The sequence below is a fragment of the Acanthopagrus latus genome, chromosome 24, assembly GCF_904848185.1.
Source record: "Acanthopagrus latus isolate v.2019 chromosome 24, fAcaLat1.1, whole genome shotgun sequence".
Lineage (NCBI taxonomy): Eukaryota > Metazoa > Chordata > Actinopteri > Spariformes > Sparidae > Acanthopagrus > Acanthopagrus latus.
In genome coordinates, this window is record NC_051062.1 from 1,535,667 (window position 1) to 1,561,167 (window position 25,501).

The window sequence follows — 25,501 nt, forward strand, 5'->3', positions numbered from 1 at the left end:
ATAAACATAGTTCAGCCAATTACGTGTGGTCTTTGTGTAATTGATAATACGCAGCTCTGTACTGCACTTTCTCCGAGATAGTGAGTTGCAGAGAACACCCACATGTAGGCCTGCCTTCTCCTTCTCTTTCGACCATGGTTAGAAATAAATTAACGGAGATGCTGTTGTGCTTAACATACAGTACACAAGCCTGTTTATATCAGTGTTTGAATAAAAATCTAAAATATTAAGTCCTCCGATGTTCAAAGTTAGAAATGTCACTTTTCCACTACCATTTTCTACTTGAATGACAAAATATGTTGTATCTTGTTACAGCATTAAAAGGAGCTCGTATATAAAAGCAAAGTATCGGCTTGGACCTGCTGCTTCATTGACAATTTATAATAGAATAATTATTCAGTGGGCTCCCTCCATATATACATATGGTTTAAATTATTGGATCCCGTGGGGACAAATGATTTTGTGTTTTGAAGTCATGACATAACAGTTCAGGTGTTAAATATTCCAGTCCATTAATGGAGGCATCGCAACACGTTTTGTATTTACAGCATTTTGGTCACAAAATGAATTATACCATCACCTCCACACATACTCTTGATGCTGCGAAGGAAGAGCAGCAAGAGGATCATATTTCAGAGACTGTGGTTGTAGAAATTACTTTTAATTGTAAAAGTAGGGTTTGTGCTTGTAACTTAAAAATGAGTGAATGTTGCACAACCTACCCTGCCCTAACACTTCGCTCCATCCCAGTCGGGACACCCGAGATGTGAATAGAAAAATGGAGTATGGTAGGTCTAAGTGGTAGGAGCAGAGGGGGTAAATTCAGTGTTAGATTACATGGATGTTATATTTACACCATGATTTAGATTTGTATCAGCCTTTGTGTAATGTCACTGTTAATACATTTTATACGCAGATTTACAAAATGTGATCTAAGGCACAGGCTCTTTGACCATTAAACCATAATTTAGCTGAAATGCTATCTATTCATTATCATGCTATAAGTGCCTGTAAGCCTATCTGTGCACTGTAATCATATTAAGTTATCACATTTCCGCGCTCACTGGTTCCACTTCTTTGTGTTCTTACTTACTTACAGTTTAGAAGCATTTTTTTAGCTGCTTTCTGTTTATTTTCCAGAATTGTATCAGGAAAGGGAAATTATGGGAATGATTGGACACTGGCTTTTAATGTGCAACTGTGCAAGAAGTGTGGAGTTTCAGTGGCGGTACCTGAATAGCAATCCAAATAGCGTTGCGGTGTAAACAGTATTTTTGCAGTTCAGCTAAATGCATTTGAAATTGTGCAGTATAATCAAAGTAACATGGACAGACATTTGCACACACAGCACACGCAACCATCAAATTAAACCTCCCAGCTTTCTTTTTTTCTCTTTTTTTTAGAAAATACTGTGATATTTTATTAAAAATGTTGCAGAAAAAGTTTATACATGTGTCCAGCCAGAAATATCTCTATTATCACTTAAGGCAAAACCGCAAACAAATATAAGACAAACTAAGGATTTTAAAACTCTACGTTAAAACCCTTGTTATCATGACTGGTTTAGGGAACAAATGGCAAGAATATATCTTTTATAGAATTTACAAATGTAGCTTAAAATCTTCTGGATGTATTTCCATTTTTTTTTTTCATAATAGGATGCAAAACGGAACGAGAGTTAATGGTTACTTCTGTTGTAATTTTATAATAATTAATATCATTAATATTTACACTCATTCACTTGCTTTTGTAACCCAAAATATCACAAGCCTGGCACAATACTTTACATATTGCTAGCATATGACAATTTGAAATATCTAACATATATTTCTTTACAAACATATCCAACTAATATTGATACAAAAAAATCACTGCCTTTTTTATTTCTAAATAATACATTGCTGGTCACATTGTAAGCTCAGGCAGTGCTGAGATTGCAAGACAGAAAAAGCCCACAAAGAAAACTATTAGAAGCATAACAGGATGACGGCAGGTGATGGGATCAAGTCAGTCCTCATTCTCAGAGATGAGACGTGTCTGAAAATGGAGAGTAAAGCTCTTCCGGGACATGCAATGTCTAAAGAGTGGAAACAAAGCAAATGTACAAGACAGTATGAGATGACCTGCAGACACAGAATGTGCAACTCTCCAAGGATGGGATTGTGTTCGCATTTTGGTCGTTCTGTGAAAAAAATGAACGCAACGCGGGCTGTAATCAGAAAAAGAATGAAGGGTGTTTGGATATATTTACACGCATCTTAAACAGAAAGCACAAGCTGGAAAAACCCAAAAAGATCTCAGCCAAAATAAAAACAATAATAGGAGGAGCTCCTTTAATATAATTTTTTCTTTTTTTAAAGTTTTAAATTTCCACGCACAACTATATACCTTTTTTTCTTTTTCTTTCTTTTTTTTCTTTTTTACAAAGTTTTCATAAATACATTTCAGGCTGGGGTGTAGAATTCTGTGCCCAAGTCAGGTGTCCGATGCATGAAGTATCATGAAAAGATGATGTTCCAGATGTTTAATTGTTGCTTTTCAACAACTGATGCCACTGACCTCCTTCTGTTGCCTATCTTTATGGCACAAAAGTGTCTGCAAAGGCTTCTTTTGTCACACAGAAACGGTTCATTTTGTGTTGTAAGAATATTAACAGTCATCCCCTGGTTGCCTTGTCTTTTGGTAACACTCCTCGAAACCTTCCATGAAGCTTAGCTCCAAATAGAGTTATTACTATAGTAACATTCACTTTGAATATTTTCAATTTAAACTGTATATACTTTCAAGAAGGCATGGTAGCAAAATAACATCTGCTGAGTCTGTGCTTCACACAGTTTTATCTTGTCATATTTGCCTTGCGAGGTTATTGGCTGATCCAGAGGGAATCAAGCGTCATCCTGTTCCAGAGGAGCTATACCCGTGTGGTGGAGTGGCCGTGGGGTAAATTGGTACTGTTCTGGCTGCCACCGAATGTATTGAAGTTGTGCAGAGGCTGCATGCCAGCCAGCGAGTTGGGGATCATGGTGATGGTGCTGGGTGTCATCAAGGGTATGTCATCAGGCGACCGGCGCAGAGTGAGGGTGTAGTCGGGCGGGCATGTGAGGCGCAGTGTGTCATGGGTCTGCATCGACTCACACTCGTGGTGGTGCTCATGCTCCAGCTGCTGCTGCTTCATCTGCAGAGACATCAGCTCCTCACTCTGCAGGTGAGCCACGTCGTTGGCTGTGGAAGGTGTGTTGGTTGGAGCAGAGTTGCGCTGCGGGGTGGGGACCCGGCGATTCGACTCGTGCCTTCGCTTGTCTTTCTTGTAGTAGAGTGCAGCGAAGGCGAGGATGTTCAGAAAAAGCAGGGACGCTCCGACTGCAATGGTGACGCTGAGCTCGGTAGAGTAGTCCCTCTTAGTCTCAATTACCACGGTTGACTCATCGGTCAGGTCGCCACTCTTGTGCTGGTCGGTCGTCTGCTTGGTGTTGGCAGGTGGCACCCCTGGGTGACGGGTGGTGGATGGCCAGTTGTTTTTGCCAGGGAACCGTTTGGTGTAAGGGTAGGGGGTGGTGTCCTGTGGAGGTATCTTGGTGGTGGTGGATACATATTGAAAGAATTCATTGATGTTATGGAGATGCGGAACTAGTTCTAACCAGAAAGCAACCTTGGTCGCACGGTAGTGGTCTCGGACTCGTGGTTTGAGGCCAATGTGAAGGTAGAGTTGGTCTTTGGGGTTGTACTTAGTCCAGGCTACCTCCTCAAACCGGTTGGGTTTTGTATGGATGAACTTTGTATCCTGTGGAACTGGTTGGTTTGGATCCCTGAAAGCAGAAGAGACCAAAATCAAAGTCATGTAATCAAATGACTAAACTGCATTTATTTACCTCTGGCACATATTTCTGGACAATTTAAATAGATACAGATTAACAACAAGTTCTCACTCCTAACTTGTCAAATGTAGCAGCTTGGTCAGTGGCTTCATGCTTTAAACTAGGATGGTATACCCCTTTAGTGTCAGTTTTGCACATTAAAAAGGCTTTGCAGTCAAGTGTGCAATCATACATAGGCAACATCGATTTAGACTTTCAAAATAAAGCTTGCTGACAAACAGTTCATACATTATGACAAACTATGCCGTTTGGACTGTTGTGATCGTTGTGAAATGGTCCTACTTTGGTGGGGTTTAGGCCACAAAATAATGTGGTTAGTCATAACTATGTTATTTTATTTATGCTAGAAAGTTGAATTGCATCACATAAAAAAAAAAAAAACAAATCACTCTTCCCAGTTGGTAACACAAAGGACTCAGACCCACAGTGTATGACCTGTCCTACCTTCCTGACCACCCCATGAGTCCCACTCTTTATAATGCTGAACTAGAGGGGCACTTCAATAAATGATGAGTGATAATTACAGACTAAAAAGGATAGAGCCACTGTGAGAAAAGTGAAAACACGGAGTGAAAATAGGCTATTAAATATCTCCCAAACCATTATGACACAGTTAATATACATTGATGAAACAATAAATACACAAATGACATAACATAACCTAATGATAACCTAATGATCATATTTTAATGAGCTTCATTTAAATATTTCCACCACAGCATGATAAAAGAGATGAGAGAGAGTCTAGAATCAAAGCCTTTCTTGTATTTTTTCCGCTCCCTCTGTTCAGGCTCAAGCTCCACATTTCTAGGTGACTCACAATTTGAATGCACAAGCTGACAGAATGTCCTGTGTCCTTTATAAACGAATGAAACGTTTCCAGGTCTGTTGTCACATTTTCTTAATATTCAGTCTCATCTGGGGTGTTATTTTTTTTGTCGTTTGGAAAAGAGCTGCCTCTCCAGTGACTTTGTGGAAGCAATTTCATTAATTTTGGAAAGGTGTGGGGGAGTGAAGGCTAGACATCAACCTTGGATAAGACACACTGGAGTGTTTGTGTATCTGTGTGTGTGTGTGTGTGTGTGCGCAGTTGTGTGTCTGCGTTGTTGGCATTGTGTGTGTGTGTGTGTGTGTGTGTGGTGGGCAGGCTGTATATCTAGATACTTAATAGGAAGGAGTCATTTAGAGTCATGCATTGTAATTTGAGGACAGCCAAGGGAAACTAGCAAACTCCAGCTACTGTGTTAGCATCAACAGGTCAGGGTTAGGTGTGTTTTTGTGGATGAAAAGGGTCCTGAGTGGTTATGAATACATGTGTATACTTGAAGATGTGTTTGGATGTACAGTACGTGTATCTCCAATGTGTAAAATACAGCAGCCTGGACAGCTGGCATACACTTCTAAATTTGACCCCAAATTTGTAATTGTGCGTCCCAAATATACTTTAATTGAAGCAGAAAATGCAAAGCTGCAGAGCTCAAACATCCCTTAAAGCTTCATGTTTGAAAGGATGTCACGTCAGACTAGAGATCAGTGTCATAAGCAATTAATAGATCAGGAAGCATTGTGAGCCAAATCTTTGGTTCTTATGCAGGATAATCATCTGGAGTGAAGCAATGCATCACGTTTGAGGAATAAACTTGGTTAAGACTCACATCTGAACCCTATAGAATGTGTTTGGGTGGTGTTGTTGGTTTGAAAGGATCATAACTGCGCACAAACTAGATTAGACGTCCTTTGGGAGCCATAGCTGACCAGAGAGTTGTGAAACAACGCAATCACAGAGAGAGACTCAATCACAGAGGGAAGTAAATCAGCGAATGCATCAACAGACTTCCACACACGCACCATCTGCTTGTGCTTCTTTGTAACTGCCTATTTTTGAATTACCAAGCTGAAATTGTTGTTAGTTTTTTTTTTTTGTTTTCAATTGAGCCACAGGCCCGCTGCTTATTTGCTCAAGTAAATACATGGTTGCATTTTACACTGCTTTTATCCAACACTTCAGCGATTTGCCTCTCACTTGCCCATTCACTCACGCACACACAGACACACACCAATGGCCCATTGCTCAAGGATGACATGCGCACACATGGAGCCACAGCCTTCATCTGAAACAAACAATTATAGACTCCGTTGCTCTTGAAAATGTTCCCTGCTTCAGTTTGTTTCATTGCATTTAAAAAGGAATGCCAGTAATACCAGAAAACCAGTTATTAAATATATATTATATTATTCAGTGGTAACCTGGAGTGAATCATCTCTTATGCAAATGTTTCAGTGTGTCAGCCGGCTGTAATGTCCATCTTATACAGACCCATCTAATGCGCACAACACATATTACCTGATGTTCCTTTTACTGTGGGAGGATTTATACAGGACCACTAAGAAGGTATCAGCTGTGAACTACGTGCATTTTGCCCAATTTTAGTCATATTCAAATAGTTCCAGGAACTATTTCAAGAATCAAGCTAAAGCTAAAAGTCCCATTTGAACATTCATGTTCTTTCACACCACATCCGCAAGTTCTATCTATTATGCAAATTAAAATGAATAAAAAATACAACCTGCCTTATTTTGTCACAATATTTTATGTTTTTTGTGAATTGTGAATTACATCAACTGGCCCTAAAGTAAATCAGTTAGGTAACTAACATAGATAAAGGCAGCATGGGATATTTAAGAATTGCCACCTGTCGATTTCACACTCAAAACAAGTACGGGACAGAATATGAACAGTCTTGGTGTTGTTGCTGCTGGCAAGGGAGCTTTTGACCTGGATGTGCTGGGGCGTGCTGGTTAGTATGCTTATTTATATATATCTGCAACACAATACAATAATCATAATAACCAAATTGTTATTTCTTTGCATTGTGGTTTTCAAATAAATAAATAAATACGTTTTATTTTATGCTGTAATATGGGAAGTTGTAAACCATCAACAGATAGCTCTGCAACAACTGTGTTTTATTAAAGACTATGGTATAATTGAAAAGTGTCATGAGATAACTTTTGTTGTGAATTGGTGTTTTAAAAGTAAAATTGACCCGATTCAAGTCTTTCAGATCACAACTTTCACACGCTCACTGTAACAGTTGTTGAGCCAAGTAATGTTGCCGGATTTGTGTCTGTAGATCACTTGGCCTGATTTTCATTTTGACTAGAGTGTATCCAATATTCTGCTGTTTTAAATAAACAGCTCATCTCATTCACACATTTATCTAAAACACTCATGGTGTAAACTCAGGCTCTTCCCAACCATTTGCTGCCATGCTTAGCTCACCGTCTCTAGGAGAGGAAGTCATCATCATCATCTTCACTTACTACTTCGCTGGGTTTGGCCTTTCCTTTTAGAAAGCGACAAAGTCAGTGCCACTGAACCAACTCTGTGATGTCAATTACACAACATTTATCTAAAGTTTGCTAATGTAAGCTGCCTTGTGCTGTCAGTCATACCCGACCAAATAAGGCTTTAACCCCTGAGTCTATTGAACAAGAGGACTGTGTTATTTGCTTTTGCCCTCGTCTCACTTAAAAGGGTGACGCCTCCAATTTTACACATTAAAGTGTGTTTACAGGTCTTAGGGAGTAGCACTGCATATGCAAAAATAAATTAAAAGTATATAGTATAAAGCCTTTTGTGGCTCCAGAAAAAGCAGCATGTAAACTGAAAAGCAGGGGGTGCTTGGTTTTGAAAAGCCGTCCACTGGTCAGATATTGCACCACTGTAACACCTTTTTCCAAAGGGCAGGTGTCTATGACCTTGCACGGCATCATACCCCACCTGAAGCATCAAGTTTCGTGCCTGTCTGATATTGCTGACTTGCAGATATTGTGTTTGTTCTGGACTTTGTCCTTGATTATGTGCTTTTACCATGTTAGTAGGCTCAGAAGTTAAATTTATTTGATGTTGCGTTCAGTTGAATCTGTAATTGTAACAGTAATAAACAGTTTGAGCATTAAAGCAGGAACAAAACCGAAAGGGCACACATTTGCCACCATCAATGCTGACATTAATTATAATTAAGTGTATTTGGTTAATATGGACCCCAGGAAGATAAGTCATCCCCATGGGAACAGCTACAGGGGATCATTTAAAGGTCGGGCAAACACGTCCACCTGTGCCATTCACCTAACGTGGCTCCCTAATAAAAAAGGCTGTACTCAGCCATAATGCAAGGTCTGCCCTCCAACTGGTGGCTACATATGGAACCATACATAAGGCCCTGCCAGCATGTGGCGGGCCTGTCATCGTAATACTAACATATGCTGAAACAATATGTTACTCCCCTCCCACTGTATTTGCTCAAAGAATTAGATAAATAAATAAAAAAAAGACAACGCTCAAAGCCTTCCAAGCTCACTGAACTGCAAAATACATGCTTTGTTTGCATACGCTTCAACGAAGCATCCAATCTGGTGCTAAGTACAGTGACTCTTGCCATAAGTGTACACGCTTAATCTGTACATCTCTCAGTCAGACAGGTGTATGAAAACTAAAATATCATAGTCACCAGAGTGGTGGAACAGATGCTCCCTTGTACTTGGATGAGCTGTAATGTATTCAATGTTACCTTGTACTGAACTGACACACGAGCAGCCTCTAAAGATCCCAAACATAAGATTTAGGGATACATATTGGCAGGAATGGAATTTAATCGCCTATCATAACGTGGACATCAGAATAGTGTTTTTGTTACCTTTTAATGAGAGCTTTACATCTACAATGGTAGCCCGGATGGACGAACCAAACAATGTTGGGCTTTCATGCACTTAAAGGCCACCATGGTTCTCATGCATGCTTTGAAAGAGAGCGTTTGGAAAACTCCAAACATGATCAGGTGACTTTCTAATCAGCTACTTTTTCTAAGACAGCTTCAAATTGCACACTATCACTGACAGCTGACTAGATTTTGTTTGTTACCAGGAAAAAATACACTACACCAATGTTTTTTCAGTTCTGGTCCTGGAGGCCACCGCCCTGCATGAGCCTTCCCTGCCCCTGCGTGGCTGATTGAAATGAGTTGTTCATTATGTGGTATCAGTGGAGCTTGATGAAGAGATGGTCAGTTGAATCCGGCATGTTGGGATAGGGAAACATCTAATGCCGATTTTCCATCACCTCAGCCGGCCTGGCTGCACTCATTTGTCTCAGCGCAGTTGGAAATATTCCACCACAACATGGCTACCTGCTTGAAGGTGTGTCTTAAACCAATCACACGCTTGCCCAGATCCCTGCAGAGCTATCGAAGAATCAGTAGTAACAGAGTGACTCCACTAATTCAGTTACAAACACATTGAATTGTTCTATCATTTTTTCACAATCACCCAACCCCCCCCACCAAATCATTTAAAAGCTGCTATTATGAAGCAGCTTTACATGAAGTCGCAAGATGTGAACCCAGGTCAGCTCAGCTCGCCGCAGTAAAACTGGTGATGGAAAAGCAAATCAGCGCAGCTCGGTTTGACTCGGAGCAGCCAAAATTGCGAGTGGAAAAGCGGCATAAAACATGCAGGAGAGGGGGGCCCCCCGAGAGTCTTTCAGCGACCTTTCAATTTTCATTTGACCTAATGGCTCGAATTCTTTAGAAGTAGCCATGCTGCAGTGTTTGTGAAGCCCAGAGGAATTTTACCCTGCCACTGGAGGAAGATTGGACTGACAAAAGTACAGTCACTACTCTCTTTTTCCTCAGTGAATAAAAACTAAACAACAATGTGAAAGACATCTGAGCTAATTAATGTTGATCATTGAGCCCTCCCTGACAGAGTCGGAGGTATAGTGGGTTAATAAGGGCCAAGCAGCTCATTTTTGCAGCCAGAATAAAATGCGACAGTTTACATTGCTGCAAACCACAGATGCATTGAAAATGTATGTGTTATAGGTACCATATTCACATTTTTACAGTATGTATGACATTCACATGAGCTGACTCTCAAGACAGGAAGTGGACAGGGATGGTGGTGGCGTGACAGCTAGGCAAGAAGGCTGCCAAGCCAGTGTGTGTAGTCCAAGATGTTTCAACATTTGTAACACATGACGGGACATTTTCCGTCATGTGTTACAACATTTGTAACACATGACAGCATTTGTGCCCCTTGGTTTTTTTATTTCTAAAGTCCCTGCGGTATTTAGCACTGCTTTGACTTCCAAAATTGTTTGATTCCCATTTGTTCCATTGGCTGCTCTGGTGTCACCCATTACCATCAAAGTATGGCATACTTGTGTATTATGGCTTTTATATAGAAATGTTGACATGATTAAACATTTTCAATATGCCAACTGAAACACAAATAACAATTTATTATCTATTCACGAGTTAAAGAAATTTCTCTGTTTGCAAATCAAGCCACCAAAGGCTTGAAAGAATGATGGCAGCGACACATATACCCAGCCTGTACACACAAGCAGCGGCATTCGGTCATATTGTGTGTACATCTAAACTGCCATATTCTCGTGCTCTGACATCAAGACGTTTCATAGAGTCAGTGTGCTCTAGTTCACAACAGGAGACTTTGCAAGGAGTGTGGCAGAGCTGTTGAAAAATGGCCACACTCCCAGTGACGAATTTTGCTTTCAGTCACTGCTTTATTATAAGCACAGTGAAAAGAGAAGCAAGAGAAAAGAGCCTTCCCGAAATACCTATAAGGCAGCCAATCTCCTGCTGAGCATCAGCTGGATGGAGGCCAAACAGAGGGGAGTGAACTATGAAGCTGATCAAGACTCTATTTATTCACCTTAAAGTGAATTTTCAGTATGACTAGGCTGCAAACACCCTGATACCTAATCTCAAGGTGCGTGAAACAAAAACGTGATCCAAATATAAACAGCAGGCAAATCCTCTCATCAAATCTAGCACTGCCACGGCACCAGAGGGGATTTGGCTTGTTGTATTAACCTCCACTTGATCTCTTTGACTGTTAAGTTAATCATTAATACTGTAATCAGAACAAAAGTTTTTTTGTTTAGACTGTATCACAAATCTATCTTTGCAGTATCAAATATGTTTTTCTGGTGGTTCTGAAGGTCATTTTAATTGTAAGCATAGTTGAATAGACATAAGGGACCCAATTCCCTTTATTCACAGGCATAAGACATTGTCACTACATGCTGGGCATGCTACTTTCAGAAATGACACTTTCAGATGCTCTCAATTGGCAGGTCAGTGGAACTATATCTAATAAGATGCTCATTATGAAAAAAAAAAAAGTATTTGTGTTTGTTTATCGGTCATCAGCATAGTGTACACAATGTACCAAAACTACTGTTAATCAACCAGAGCAAGACCCAACAAGTTAAAGGTAAAGTCAAGTCATGTCCTTGGTTAGGGCAAATCAGATTCTAAATCAGGTTAAACTGAAAACATAAAATTAACACTAACAAGTCATTCAAGTCATCTTGTCTCAAGTCAAATCATAAGTCTTAAAATTGCAGATCCAATTCTGTCAAGTCATGTTGCAAGACATGAAAACAGTGTCTTGAGTGGATTTGAGTACAAAAGTTCAAAATATTTATTAATTTGGCCACTCCAGTTGTTTTTCCATCTCCCATTATTATGAATGTTGATTTTTTACATTTACAGCTCCCATCATGCTTTGTGGCAAATTGCTGCCATGGAGTGTCCAAGTGCACTCTTATCAAGACTTTCCCTGACCTCATTAATACGATTATTGGTCAAGATCTCAGTTTCGGTCCTATCCATGTAACCTCTTGAGATCTAAAATCCATTTTGCGAATGTCTTTCTTCATGGTCCTGCACCATTTCAAGACGCATTGATGGTGAGCACTAAAGGACACATTACAGTACATATGGTCAAAGTCAGTTTGGAAGCAGTCCAGAAACACTTTGGATGGATGTGTAAAGTCAGCCAACCAGCCACTGGTTACCTAGTCCCCTTCTTTTCTTAAGGCTTTTCAGGCTACAGCATTTAAAGTATTAGTGTATTAGCTACCCGTGGTTTGTGTTTGACCTTTCATGGGCCCCCTGTCTGTTAAACATGACCACGCAATAACTGGTGTTCTTCCTCCTCAATCAGGGGAAACAACAGAATAGCCAGAAATATGCAAACAGAGCGTAAAGCCTATTTGAATCTAATTATTTTCTTGGCCCATTTTTTCATGTTCTGTAGTCGGCTTGGTTCACCAGGATGAGAGCACTGTGTTTTCCATGACTTTATGATGAATAAATTCAACCTTGAATATTGCATGTTTAGACAACAATCACTGGATTGCTTTTGATTCTAAAGAAACATCAAAACATGATTATCATGAGACAAGGTCTGAGATTATGACGAGCACTTTTTAATATAATTTCTAAGCAGATAACGGCCGTTAAATCTCATTGGACAGTGCAAAGAGCAGTAAGTATTTGACTAAGTGAGTACTGTGGGTAAATGGGGTGCAATTTAAGATACCAAAGTGAGTTATGTATATTATTTTTTGTCAGAACAGATTGTCATAAGAACGATGGCCTAAGATGAATCGATGTTCAGGGAAAGGGGAGTACTCACCCTGTTTTAGCAAAGTTAGTCCAGTAGGTCATGACCACGGCACTCAGCATCACGTCATTCTTGGAGAAGTTGCAGTTGAAGAGATCTGTGGGGCCGATCATGGGGATTCCAAATACGTATGGTACTTCATCACCATGCGCCGAGTCGGCCCAGCTAGGCTTCATGTCGCTCTGACAGTGGTGGTAGAAAGCGTAGAAATAGGTAGGTGAGCCATATTGGGCGTGGAGATCAGCTGTGGCCACGGCTGGTGCCACCCACTGGTGGTCAGTGAACAGAGCCACTAGGGTCTTGCGCCGTGTCTCCGGGTTCTCCTTGTCCGCCCAGTCTGTGTACATGAATTTGATGGTCTCGCGCAGGGTGTCCTTGCCCTCCGGGTAGCCATAGAGATGGTCCACAAAATCCGACACGGCAAAGTCAAAATCATTGGCAGACACACCGTCCTCACTATCCACAATGCCATCCACAAACTTAAACCCCTCGCCCTGGTTGACCCCCAGCATGATGTCATAGTTGAGGAACTCCCCCTGCTCCATGAGGATCTGAGGGTCATCCGGAATGACATCGCCATCAATCACAGGCCCGAAGGCGATGTGGTACTTCGCGGGTGTGATGTACTGTTCAATCAGCTCTTTGTAATTCTTGTTCTGCAGGCACTCCACCAGGTCAATGGTGTCCAGCATGTTGCAGCCCACCTTCTCAGCCAGGGCACGCGTGTACTTGGCAGGCTGGTAGTTGACTGCCCAGCTGGACAGAGCTGTGCCACTCTGGATGATGGCTTTCTGGAACAGATCTGAGATTAGAGCTGGTATTAGTGAAACAGAAATGCACACACACACACGCATACACACACACAAATGCTGGCAGCAAACAGTTCATACTTGATAATTAGGTGAAATGCAGCAAATGTTAGCTTTAGTTAAAAACATGGAAGAGGGATCCATTTTTTATCTCCCCGATACAGATGTCAAACTCAAACTAATGTCATCTGCCTATGCTGAGCATGACTACTGATGTGATACCAGTGATGTTATGTCCTCCAGAATTTTAGAATTGTTTTAATCATTCAAATTATGAAACCAAAGGTCTTTGGGGAAATATCAGAAATTGTCCTTTTTCTCTCTCAGCCTCTGAAGAGGCATTTCTGTGTCTCGGTTTGATTGAAAGTTAAGTGCTGACATGTCCAACAGTAAATCAGAGAAACAATGTAAAGTTGTGCTGTAGCTTACAAGCCACCAAAGCGCATACTGTACAGGGAGTGCCATTACACTGTTATGATAGAATTGTTTTTCATTTCATCAGGTGTACACTTGTGATTTGGATTGGAGGGTGATCACGGGGAAACATAATGCATTTCATAGAATCTGCATCCTGGATCGTTTAACATTATTTATCGGTATTGATTTAGTTTGTGCAATTCAAGAAACTTAAAGTTCCGTGTGGCTCGTCTCATTTCACCTCTGTGTGATATTAATATTCAGTGTTCACCTCATATTTCTTAGTTAATCAAATGTAAACAGTAAACTTAATTAATTAATTCTCTTTTCAGTTTTATCCCGCAACAGTAGCTTTATACAATATTGGGACATTGCAGCAAATGAATGGCATATAGAGATCCGATTAATGGAGTCCAACAAATCACCCATTTCTGGTTCAATTAACAAATTACATCGGGAGAAGCCCAGTCAGACTTAGAATTCTGAAACTCTGTCTTTTGTCTGTCTTCACACTTGCACAAATAAACATTACAAAGCATTAAAAGGGTGATTCAGAATATTGATGCAACATCTTTTGTGTCCCTGATGAGCAAAGCGAAACAGAAAAGATATTTGCTGTTCATATGGAAACAACACCTTAGGCAATTCCCACATCGTGGAACACGGCTTCACGGACTGCCAATCAGCAAGTAGGCCACAATACACTAGAACATTAGAGTTACGTGCTTTTTTTTTGGTTTCAGAGTGTGCTATTTATACTTATGCAAACACGTCGGTGGTGACTCAACCAGGCCGACTTGAAAAGTATGTTTTGAGCACACAGCAGACATCCTCCACTAGGCCTGGTTAGCGGTGCAAGCTTTTACTGCTGCCGCTGTGATTCAGATGTGGCACTTCAGTTAAACCTCAAGCCAGATGTAACTTCAAAACTATACTTACAGAGTGACTGGAGGTTTTTTATGACCTTGGTATGTTTGCTGATGCACAAATTGATCGTACTACTGTGTTCATGGCAGGTTTACAACAACCGACCTCCGATAGCGACTGCAAAAAGGAGCATTACCTTTCTTGGTGATATATTATACATCACCTAGAATGCTTGGCAGGGCAGAGAGTGTTTGTTGACTCACTCTCAGCCATGATTTCTATCCATCAGAGCATGAGGACTTTTATCTAAATGTAAAGTAAGCCATTCCTAACCCCTCAAGTACAAGATGAATGGAATGAAACAGACCTAATAACAGCGCGAGAAGACCAAAAGAAAAACCGCAAGTCTTCCTCACTTTGATTGTCTATACGGTAAACCCAATGGACTTCTACCAGCAAGATAAAAAGGTTGATTTTGTGAGAAGGTGCAACTTTCACAAAATCTGTATTTGTCTCACACAGAGAGGAAAATGGCCTGAGAATTGCAGCAGCCCTTTCTGAGAGCCAATCCTCCAAATCCTGCTTTTTTCTCTCTTTTTTTTTTTTCCCTGACAGATGGCTGGCTGTATACATTTGAGTTGCACAAAGCTATTCATTTGTGCAAACCAGGGACTGGGGAAAAAAAAACAAAAAACAAAAAAACGTCATTCTGGCTTGGCTAGTTATAATCTCCATTAATAATACATATAAATAAAAATGTAAATACAGTATGATAATCCAGAATCTGTTCCCATTCAGCTCTTCTCCTCTAATGCTTTTAGACTGAGGCCGCATACACACTTGAATGAACACATATTTTGGTTGGTGGTTCTGCATGTGCTGATGAAATATGATGAGTAATCTGATGACAGAAAAGGCTATTGGTATAACTGATGCGACTGAACTGATTCAGTGAATTCTTCTTGCACAGGTGCTGTTTTGTTTTTGGTGTTTCTGGTCTACCTGCCTGTGATTTTCATTTTACATTTTTTGCCACAAATTTCATTTTTGTTACGCCCTGTATCCAAACGCTGCATGACAAATCAGGAAACGCGATGAGGGATGAGAAATGCTCTAAAAAATCCAAAGCAAGAACAAATCTACAACATAGTTACTGGTCCCTAGATGCTTTAATATGAGCCGTCATAGCTGTTTGTTTTTTTTTATAGAATCAAAACAGGTTCAAACTTAGGTCAAGACTATGAAAAAAAAGGTGCTAACTAAGAAAAACACATCTTTCTGCTCACAGCTTACAGGCATATGCAACATGTGATAGCAGGTTGCATAACAGTGATTCAGCTAGTATTTACAGCTGTACCAGCTTTGGGCTCAAGACATAAAGTTCCTGAGGACGGAGAGGGAAAGTTATCGGATCGCTTATTTTGAAAGGAAATATTCCCATGGGTGCTCGATTGTGCTCAGAATATTGAGTGGCAGTCCATCCATTAGATTGTAGCTTGTGTTGCACTGGTGTGTTTTTCCCTGAAGGGGTTCCTTCCTGGTTTGCATGATTTTTACAAATTATATATTATTGCGGTTTTCTGAATACATACTTCCTCCTGATAGTGGAACCAAAAGAAAGTTTATAAAGGGCTCGCCAAAACATGGAACTTTATGATTCCACTGAATGATATGTCTGGTCAACGTCCAAAAATGCTTAGGGGGACGGGTGATTACAGAATAACTGAAAGGTTGTTTAATTTCGATGCTTCTTAGCAGACTACTTTTGTTGATAACGCTTGGAAAAACATCAGGATGGTGTAATTGTTGAGTGCTATGGTCTGTTAGTTTTGTATTCTGGTATTGATAATAGTGTCACGTTCGGGCTGGGCCTTTAAGGTGCTTTTTGCAAGTAAAGTTGATCCCAAAGCGCCGTTATTTGACGAGTTGGGACTAAGACTCAAAAATCAACTTTTCTTACAAATAGCACCTTTAAGCTTCAAACTATGATGCTCAACCTGCCCCTCTAGAGTCAGGTTTGCACATGAAGTGCTCCACTGTCAAGAAATTTAGCTGCAACCCCGGCTGAGGGGAAGTAAGACAGTTGGAAATTAAAACAGTCAAGCCGAAATCAGCTGGAAGGTCCCTAGAAATGTATGAAAGAAATGACCAGCCTGTAAAGAGTAGAATGTTATTATGAAATCATGTTGGGGTACTTTTCAATAGATTTGGAGGGATTTATTGTTATTTTTGAGGGGTAATTTAAAAGAAAATTCAAGTATGTTCCTTCGCAATTTCCACATACTTGGAAAAAAAAAAAGAAGCGTTTCTCACCAGGCGGCCATGATGAAAACAGATGGCCAGAGGACAGAAAGGGACTTAAATACAGTAACATGGAGGCTCAGGGGCACTAATTGATGTATCTGGGTTGTCATACCCCTGGGTACCCTCACCTTACCACAGATCTTCTTATATCTTTATTTTTGTAAATCAAAATCCTCATACAGTCTGATATTTGTTGTCTTGTGTGACCTCACCACGGTGGAGAGAAGGTCATGTGGCTTGTGTGACGGCCTGCTGGATCGTCTTCCTGGATCCACATTCTTCACTTTTATATAATTTGCTTTTATATATTTTGTCAATGGAATCTGCAAACCCCTGAGGATTCTTCCATCCTTTTTCCCCTGTTTTTTTTTAAGTATGTTAAGTTTTCCCTCCTTCAGATCAAGGCTCTAAGGACAGATGATTTTGTTTCTTGCACACCCCGCTGAGGCAACGTGATTGTGTGTTACGCAACATCAACAAAATTGATTTGATTTGATTTAACATGCACACATAGTCCAGGCGCTCAGATAACCACACACACAGAGGGAGTGTGTGACGTCTTCGTCTGCTCAGGACGCCATTACTCACCTTTATCTTTACGAGGCGAACAGTTGTTTGCAGCAACGCTAATATTCTAGATCTCATATATTTAACCTGTTATCACACTGTCAAGATGCCTGAATATGTGAATCAGTCCACGGAGAACAGAGCGAGAGAGAAAACACATTCTAAATGTTGCTTTAATGTTGCCCTTAGCACCTGTGTGAGACAAAAACAGGGCTCCTCACTGTGAATATGCTTAATGTATGAAAGCGTACGGAGAATGCACATATATAGCAAAGACGACGCCATGATGAAAGGCCCGTTGTCTGTGCATATATATCACTTTGTGGTTATGCACGCCTGTGAGCAAGCAGACGTACCTTCTGAGTAATGCGAGAGGGTGAGCAGGCTGACGCACGATGCTCCGGCGCCAGAGCCAAAAATGGTCACTCTCTTCGGGTCTCCTTTGAAGGCTTGGATGTTTTCTTTGATCCACCTGAGAGCCTGAATTTGATCCAGCAGGCCGTAGTTGCCCTTGGCGGCCTGGTCTCCTGTGCTTAGAAACCCTGGATTGAGGAAAACAAACAGGAGAAGAAAAAGAAAAGAAAAAAAAGAGGTCTCAGCTTCACTTCAGGAGGGTTCCTGGCATTGATTTAATCCCGACTGAGAGTTCAAAACATTTGCACTCTTTGTATCCTAGAAGTGAAGTGCAGCAGCCATTACTTTCTGATCTCATCTCAAGGCTTTAATATCCCTAACTTGTTTGAGTGAGTTAGATCAGTATTATTTAGAAAAGGAACCTGAATTTTGTTCAGCTGGTATTCAGTATTTAAGGAAAATAGCAGGCTGTACTTTGTGAATAATAGCTCTATTATTGCATGAGAGCTGTGCTTTGTTTCGTTTACAGAGCTTTTCAGTTGAGCTCTGACCAGTAAGGAGCTCCGGATAGAAGTTTTTCCAATAATAAATAGCTGAAGCCTGTTTGAAAATCCAAATGCCACGTGCCGCGTTAACGACTACTGTGTGCGTATCCAAAGCCCGACATCCTCTGTTGCCTATTTCAACTAAGAAGAACACATCAATGAGACACACTGTTTCACTGGATGACATGTACCTTCATTACCACGAACATGCACGCTGTAGTTTATTTTGACTCAGTCCTTCATACACCGTCCTGCCAGAAATACTCACTCGAGGGCCAAAATGTGGATTAGTCAGCCTCCGAAAATAGTCCTCAACAGATGCATTTCCTCCTTTTTAATACTCAGTTTTCCAGTGTTTTAGATAAGATAAAACACAGTTGTATTAATCCTGAGAGAAATGTGTGTGCCACGCTCAAAATTACAGTGAGTAAAACACAAACAGACTAATACAGATTCAGTGAAAAAGTAGAAACTGATGAGTAAAATTATGAAGTCTGCTTGATAGGAACACTTTAAGAAATCAGAGTCAAACTATGCTGTAATATTGTGAGCTAAAATATCACATATAAAAAACAATGAAATAACCGTCAGATATGATCAATCACTGTTAGAAAGCTCATATTGTTAATACTTAATCAAAACCTCTCTATCAAAATACGATAAAACCATTATATACCGGCCATAAAAGATTTGGTTGAACTTTTAAAGTAGGAGCCCTCTGCACCCACTCATAGTTACCCATCACATCAACATTCATAACCCTAAACCTCACATTACATCAAGGCAGGAGCATTTTTTCTCATAGCTGACTGCAGTGGTGGAGCAATGTCAGATTTGTGGAATACACTTCCGAAAAAAAACACATTTATATGACTTACATAATTACATATGTCAATGAACCAATCGATCAATGTGAAACAACAGAACCAGTGCTACTTTTACTGATAACTGAACGCCAAAGTTAAATCTACTAAACCAATAAATAAATAAACATTCTTCATTTTATTTATGGGTAATAGATGTATAACTTTATTATTTCATATTTGACATGTCAGTTTGCAGTCATCTTACAGTCATATATTTGTGTGTTTCAAAAATAGAAATCAAAGTCTATAAAAATGAAGAATGTTCCTGATACATTCAGTCCGGACCCCCACTTATGACAGAATACAAATTGCATCATATAAAAGTATTAGTCATGTGCCGGCATGAAGGCAAGGTGAGAAAATAACTGGCTGCACAGAGGTGATTATGGAAACTGTGCTCGGCACAAACCGACCTGCGAGCATTACACTGTGTCTATATAAGATTTGTTTTGGCCGCATTTTTAAGTCATCCGTCACACACACGCACATCTGACAGAACAGATGCGCCTCTATTTTAATCATTCCAGCTGCCCACATAGACTGTGTGATGGCTCGGGTTTTGCGCTCCGAAGCGTGTATTTACGCCTCACGTCTGTTTTCTGCAGTTTTGCGAGCGTAACGGCAGAGATTGTGCGTCGGGCTCAACGCGCTGCCAAATTGTGGGAGACCTACACTTCAGTACCGTGCTTCAATGCGTCCTGTGTAGCCGCAGACGGAGCACTGGAGCTGATGCTACACCTCCTCTGTGGACACAGTGTTGGCTCTCTTTAGAGGCGGGAAATGTGTGAATGAGGTGTGTGTGCTGCTCATCTGCAGGGTGAAATCAGCCAAAAAAAAAAAAAAAAGGAGACCATTTATTTACTGTATCTCCCATAAGTGTCTTCTTTTCCTGCATTGAAAAAAACCCTCTGAATCCGCCTCCAGTGATCCCAGCATAATTAATCATTACTTAGACTGTCAGTAAGCCATTCAGCACTGAATTCTGCTGCCTCAAGAGCCAAAACACAAATAGTCAAGTATGAGAAAGCCTTTGAATTTGATCTCACTCCACCAGAAATGGTCGACAAGTCAAGTGCCAGACCAACCAGCCTGGCAGGGAGCTCCACATCCGAAACTTGTTTACAAATTAGCAAATGCGCCTAAACCCATTAAGTGGCTTTCTAAATGCTGCCACTGGGGGAACTGGTGGCTCCTCCTTGCCAGGCACTATGAGCTCGGCGGCCAAGCCTGGCAAGTGACAGCCTGTCCCTGCGAGCTGACCAAGACCGAGGCAGTGTAAATGACAAATGGGATGAGGACCGCTGGGTAAGAAAAGGGGGAAAAATAGGAGAGGTGGCCTGTGGCTCTTTGATAGAGAGCAGATCCGGTTTGTCATGGTGAGGTGGTGGGGATGATAGAGGGAGAAGGAGGGCAGGGGTGGGGGGAGGATTACAAGGCCTTTGGCAGCCTCATACACCCCGTAGGATGACCGCAAGTCTGTCGCTGCTCTCCCCTCTCAACTCCCCCCCCCCACAGACACACACACACACACACACACACACACACACACACACCTCCTTCAGTCTTTCTCATTTCTCCTCTGTTACCCCTTTTTTTCCTGTCTCCTGTCATCCCTCACTGCGAAGGAGCGAGGCATGCCTACAGGAGCTCCCGAGGATGTGTGAAGATTAGTCAAAGCTTCATTTCAAACGACTGTGCCCTGAAAATAGACTGCATACATTACTAAGCCTACCACCTATGGACAACTTCTAAAAAAAAAAAACACGAGATCTTTTTCAGGTGTCTTTGATTTCCGGATCAAAGAACTTTAATTGTTCAAAGATACGACCACATGGAGATGTTTCTTTTTTGTTGGTAGGACTGAGGGATAGCAACTTTTCTGTTAATACGGAGATTTGAAGTTAAGTCTGTGGCCATTTGTTTCACTGGCTACAGTTCACACAACTGAAGCTAAATACCATCCGTTCTGTAAATTGGCCCAACATCCACTCAGTGGGCTGTTGGCTGCTTTTCGCAGTTCATTTGTAATCACAGAGTGGGGCGTCTTGGTAGCTGTCGGTTTAATTAACGGCAGCTGAATACTGTTAATATTTTTTTATGTATATCATGTTGTTGTTATCGCCTCAATATAGGCTATTTTAGAATCTGGTTTCCTAGGATTTAGGGCTGTATAGTAGCTTGGTCTCACCCTTCTGCATGAGCGTGGAGGGTAGAGAAAAAGGTCGCTGAACAAACACTCTATAATAGTGATTACTGTTGGACTACAGAGCTATTCAAGGCTTACTTTAATATGAAATTAATGCACACAGCAGCTTTAATAATGAAAAAGTCAAATATATGCCTGAGTCCACAGGTGTGGTGTGGCATTAAAAAATCAAACTGAGGCATCCCCACGTGCAAAGATGGAAGCACACTTGCTTCCTTAGGGTATCTGGAAGCAGTTTAATTCTGCACACTTGAGTGGAGTTGAACCCAATACAAGCGCGTATTAGACCAGATGCTTTCTGGGAAAAAAAAAAACAAAAAAACAACAGCATTATGACACACATACGCATAATATCAAACATCGACTCAAGCAGCGAAAAGGAACCTCACATTTAGAAGATAAGCCAGATGATGTGTCTGTCGTGTTAAAGGGGCATTATGCAGATTTTTGGAAGAAATTTAATCTCAGAATACATATATTTTTTTGGTAGATAAACAAGCTGTTCTCAAAGGAAAAAGGGAAAAGTGTGGCAGGATATGATGCGCTATATCTGGTGCAATTATATCTTTGTATCCCCCTCATACAGCCAAATAGGCCATAATAAAGTATGTAGCCCGAAGAGCCATACAAATTGCTGGCATTCCTTGTTGACATCCTGATAAAAGCCAAGAGAGTGAGAGAAATGGTTGGTGATTGTAAAATGGCTCATGCTGGCACTGACAAGTTAGTAGATTGTCCTCAGCTGACCTCTGGTGACTAGATGTGGCTCAAATGATGGACATCTTAGTGTCTACGACAAGTTTTTTTTCCGATTTTCTCCAGGCTTATTTACTCGATAGGATGATGGGTGCTCTCAAACGCCTCACCCAGCAGTAACCAATAATCCAACCAGCGTCTGATCCTTATATGCTTTTATGATATGCTCAAGCCAAAAGAGTCAAACAAATCGAGGTACACTTCCTGTAGCATCCTAAACTGGACTGCCTGTTGTGTTATATACACCGGTGACAAAACTGTATTTACAGCCTGAGTTCAGTGTGCAGCGGCTTATTTCACATTTCTTGTTGGCAAGAGGAAGGTAGGTGACCGCATACAAAAGCACTTTGTGTTACTTTTAATGTGTGATAAGTCTGTTTGATTGATATGAGGAGGTGTCTTTAATAATATCGGAGGGTCACAAATTATGTTATTAAAATGTATGTCTGTGTCAAGACGATTTGAACAGCTGAGGACAGAAGACTTAAAAGCTGTTATGTTTTTTTTTGGGCCAATAACTGATGGAGAGTTTGTTTGCTCGCTTGTTTGATTTTCCCTTTTTTTTTTTTTTCTATGTAAGGATTTCTTGCTATGCTGCCAGTGACACTGTGATCTCTCACTGAGCACAGAGGAAACCCTTCATCATCAGCAGCGCTCCCACCGCTCGGAGGGGGAAAGCATTAATCCCTCACATTTGTATTAAGGCTACTTTGACAGGGCCTCGGAGCTTAATTTAGGTCAGTTATGACAAAGCACAGAGTGTTCGCAGCCACAGGATTTGAACAGCACTGAGGCGGGAGGTATAATGAGTGACAGCGCCGATTGATTTCTGGCTATTTCAAGGGAAGCACTGTCCAAAAAGATGATACCTTTTTTATTTCCTTTGAGAAGTTTGCTAGGTGCATTGTGGCAGTGGTTCTCAAACTTTTCAAGGTCACCCCCCCCCCCCGTTTGGAAGTCACAAATGTAAAAGTAAAAGTAAGACAACATTTTTTTTTTTTTCTTTTATTTACAATAAGCCAAAACCACAACCTCTCCCTCACGCTTCAGCAGCCTACATTTAACCACACAGGGCTACTTCCTACAAGTTAAGTGGGGTGCAATTAGGAGGAAAAACACTGTCTATGAACATAACTCTGGCAACAATTATACTGTGCAGCAGGAAAGAAATAGTTCTATATAGGAATGGAACAGAAATAGATATGCAAAATGGATCAATTAATTATTTCATGACAACTTCAGTATCAACACGGGGACAGAGCTCTGAACCTCCGAACCCTAACGACAAAATCCATGCGGTTGAACTTAAAAATGGGATGAAACGTTGGCATTTTGGAGCCATGACAGATTGTCACCTGACAACAGAGATGTGTTCCCAGAGCCAAACCCGAACACGGTCGCTCTGTTGCAATTTGGAGCAGCCAAAGTGACTTAATCTGCACGGAGCATCTGAGTTGAAATTTCAAAAATGAATTTTCGCCAAGTCCCGGAAATACCATCAGAGTGTTATCTAAATGCCACAGCAAGCGAGCCTACGCAGTTTAATGCTTAAAAAGTGGCGGCATCAAATGACAACAGAGCAGCGGGAGTGACGAAAAATGACACAGAGTGAAATGGCACTGCAAGCTCTGTGGACAGACAGTGACCCGGCTGAATGCCAAGCGTTTCGAGCTTTGAGCACAAAATGTTCACAGACCAGAGAGCAGGGAGAAAACGAGTTAATGCGTGTGCTCAAGTTCATTACGTCACTCAGCCTGGAAATGAAGCGACGTCTGGTTTTATTTCCTCGCCTGAAATCTGACGAAGCGAGTTGGGCTAATTCGGCGGTGAACACTACAGTATGTGCAGTTAAAGTGACGGTTCACCCCAAAATCGTACGACGCTTTGGACAAAACTTTCTGCTAAATGCCCTAAATGTAAATATTGACACATCTATGCAATGTCTCATTATCACATTCACAGTGCAAGTTTATCACCTGACTTTAATGTTGGTGGGCGGAGGGGACGAGTGAGTTTGTTGGCGACCAAAATGGCGTGTTATCAACAGGACGTCGAGACATCCCCAGCTGTGTTTGTGGGGACCAAAGCAGACATTTTAAGCCAAAGCGCGATGTTTTCCTACCCCTAACCAAGTGGACTGCCTTCAATCAAATGAAAGAGAGCTAATTAAATAAACTTCATTCATACTGAGGGAGAGTAACTTGACTCAGTGCATCTCCCAAGCCTCTGTAAGCCTCTTTCAAATCGTATCGTTTACCCTGAAAGGATCAGCACATCGAGGAATGAAAACGCAATAAAAATGATCTACTCATCCTCAACTCAGCCAACGACGGCTTCATACAGCTCGCCTGGCGTAATCCAAGTCTCCGGAAGCCCTGAGATCCCAAACTGATTTGAATAGATGTTATTCGCATTCTTAAAGTGCTGCTAAGCTTCCGACACTTCAGACATGGTGCCCGCTCAGCCTTTTAGCGCTTCCTTTAACCACGCTGTGTGCTGTGATCAGATCTCGTTGCTATTAGATGTATCTAAAAAAAAAAAACCCACTATGAAACCAGCAAATTATCTGCAAATTTGGCGCTGGTGACAGTAAGAACAATGAATAATATCGGTATTGTTTCAGCTACCATTATCACAGCGGGCGGATTCTACAGAGAGTGCTTCAACTAGACTGCATACTGAAGAAGCTTCACTTGAGAGAAGACTGCATACGAATCTCTGAGATGAGATCTTTGAAACATCTGGCAATCACCTCAAACGACTCTTCAAGCTGGATTTCAATCCACCTCTGCCTCTTTGTTGCATTCGTACTTCAATACGATCTGTGGCAGACACATTACCGTGAGTGGCTAAGTGTAAGCGGCCTGCCTAAGATTCCTTTTCAGTGACATTCTGAAATTAGCTGCAAGATTGGGATCATTGAGATACTACTGCATGTGTAAAGTTCCAAATAGCATGTGACATTTTGTGAATCCACACTGTAAGTTTAATTGCAAAAAAAAAATAAATGAAAATAAAATGTTTATGTCATCTGTTATTTTAAGAAAAGGTCCTTTATCATCCTATCCTATGGAGAGGCATAGCAAAGTGACATCGTGACAGTAATGGTTCTTAATTGTGCTCTCTGTCCAGGAGATAATCTCTCCGGCGGCTCCCAGATTAAATGTTAATTATCAAAGGGAATGATGGGAAGGGAATAGTTTGGGATAAGCCCGGCAAGGTCAGCGCCGCTCAGCCTTAGCCACGTTCAAGCCCCCTGTCTGTCAGATATGAAGTCGTCTACCAGACCGGGTCAGACGGCGGGGAAGGTGAAAAGAAGACAATTAAAGTCAGGCTTTTTTTTTTTCTTTCTTGCGGCTGATGTCTGTAATTAGGCTAAAGCATTAAGCCCACAAGGGGGCATGCCTGGTGTTAAACATAACCTCCCCTGACTGACAGT

The 25,501-nt window shown here is 41.1% G+C and overlaps 1 protein-coding gene across 3 annotated transcripts in view; it reads right to left on the bottom strand.

Annotated features, from left to right (window-relative positions):
• Window positions 1–1,393: 1,393 nt before the first annotated feature.
• The window catches only part of nlgn4xa (neuroligin 4 X-linked a), a 101,119-nt gene continuing 77,011 nt past the window's right edge, over window positions 1,394–25,501 (bottom strand). For all 3 annotated transcript variants that reach the window (XM_037091840.1, XM_037091842.1, XM_037091841.1), the window contains 3 exons: window positions 17,692–17,877; window positions 12,384–13,173; window positions 1,394–3,806 (listed from right to left, as the gene is read on the bottom strand). In XM_037091840.1, the coding sequence (XP_036947735.1) occupies window positions 2,912–3,806; window positions 12,384–13,173; window positions 17,692–17,877 (1,871 nt within the window). In that variant the 3' untranslated portion in view covers window positions 1,394–2,911. The remainder of the gene's footprint in view (window positions 3,807–12,383; window positions 13,174–17,691; window positions 17,878–25,501) is intronic.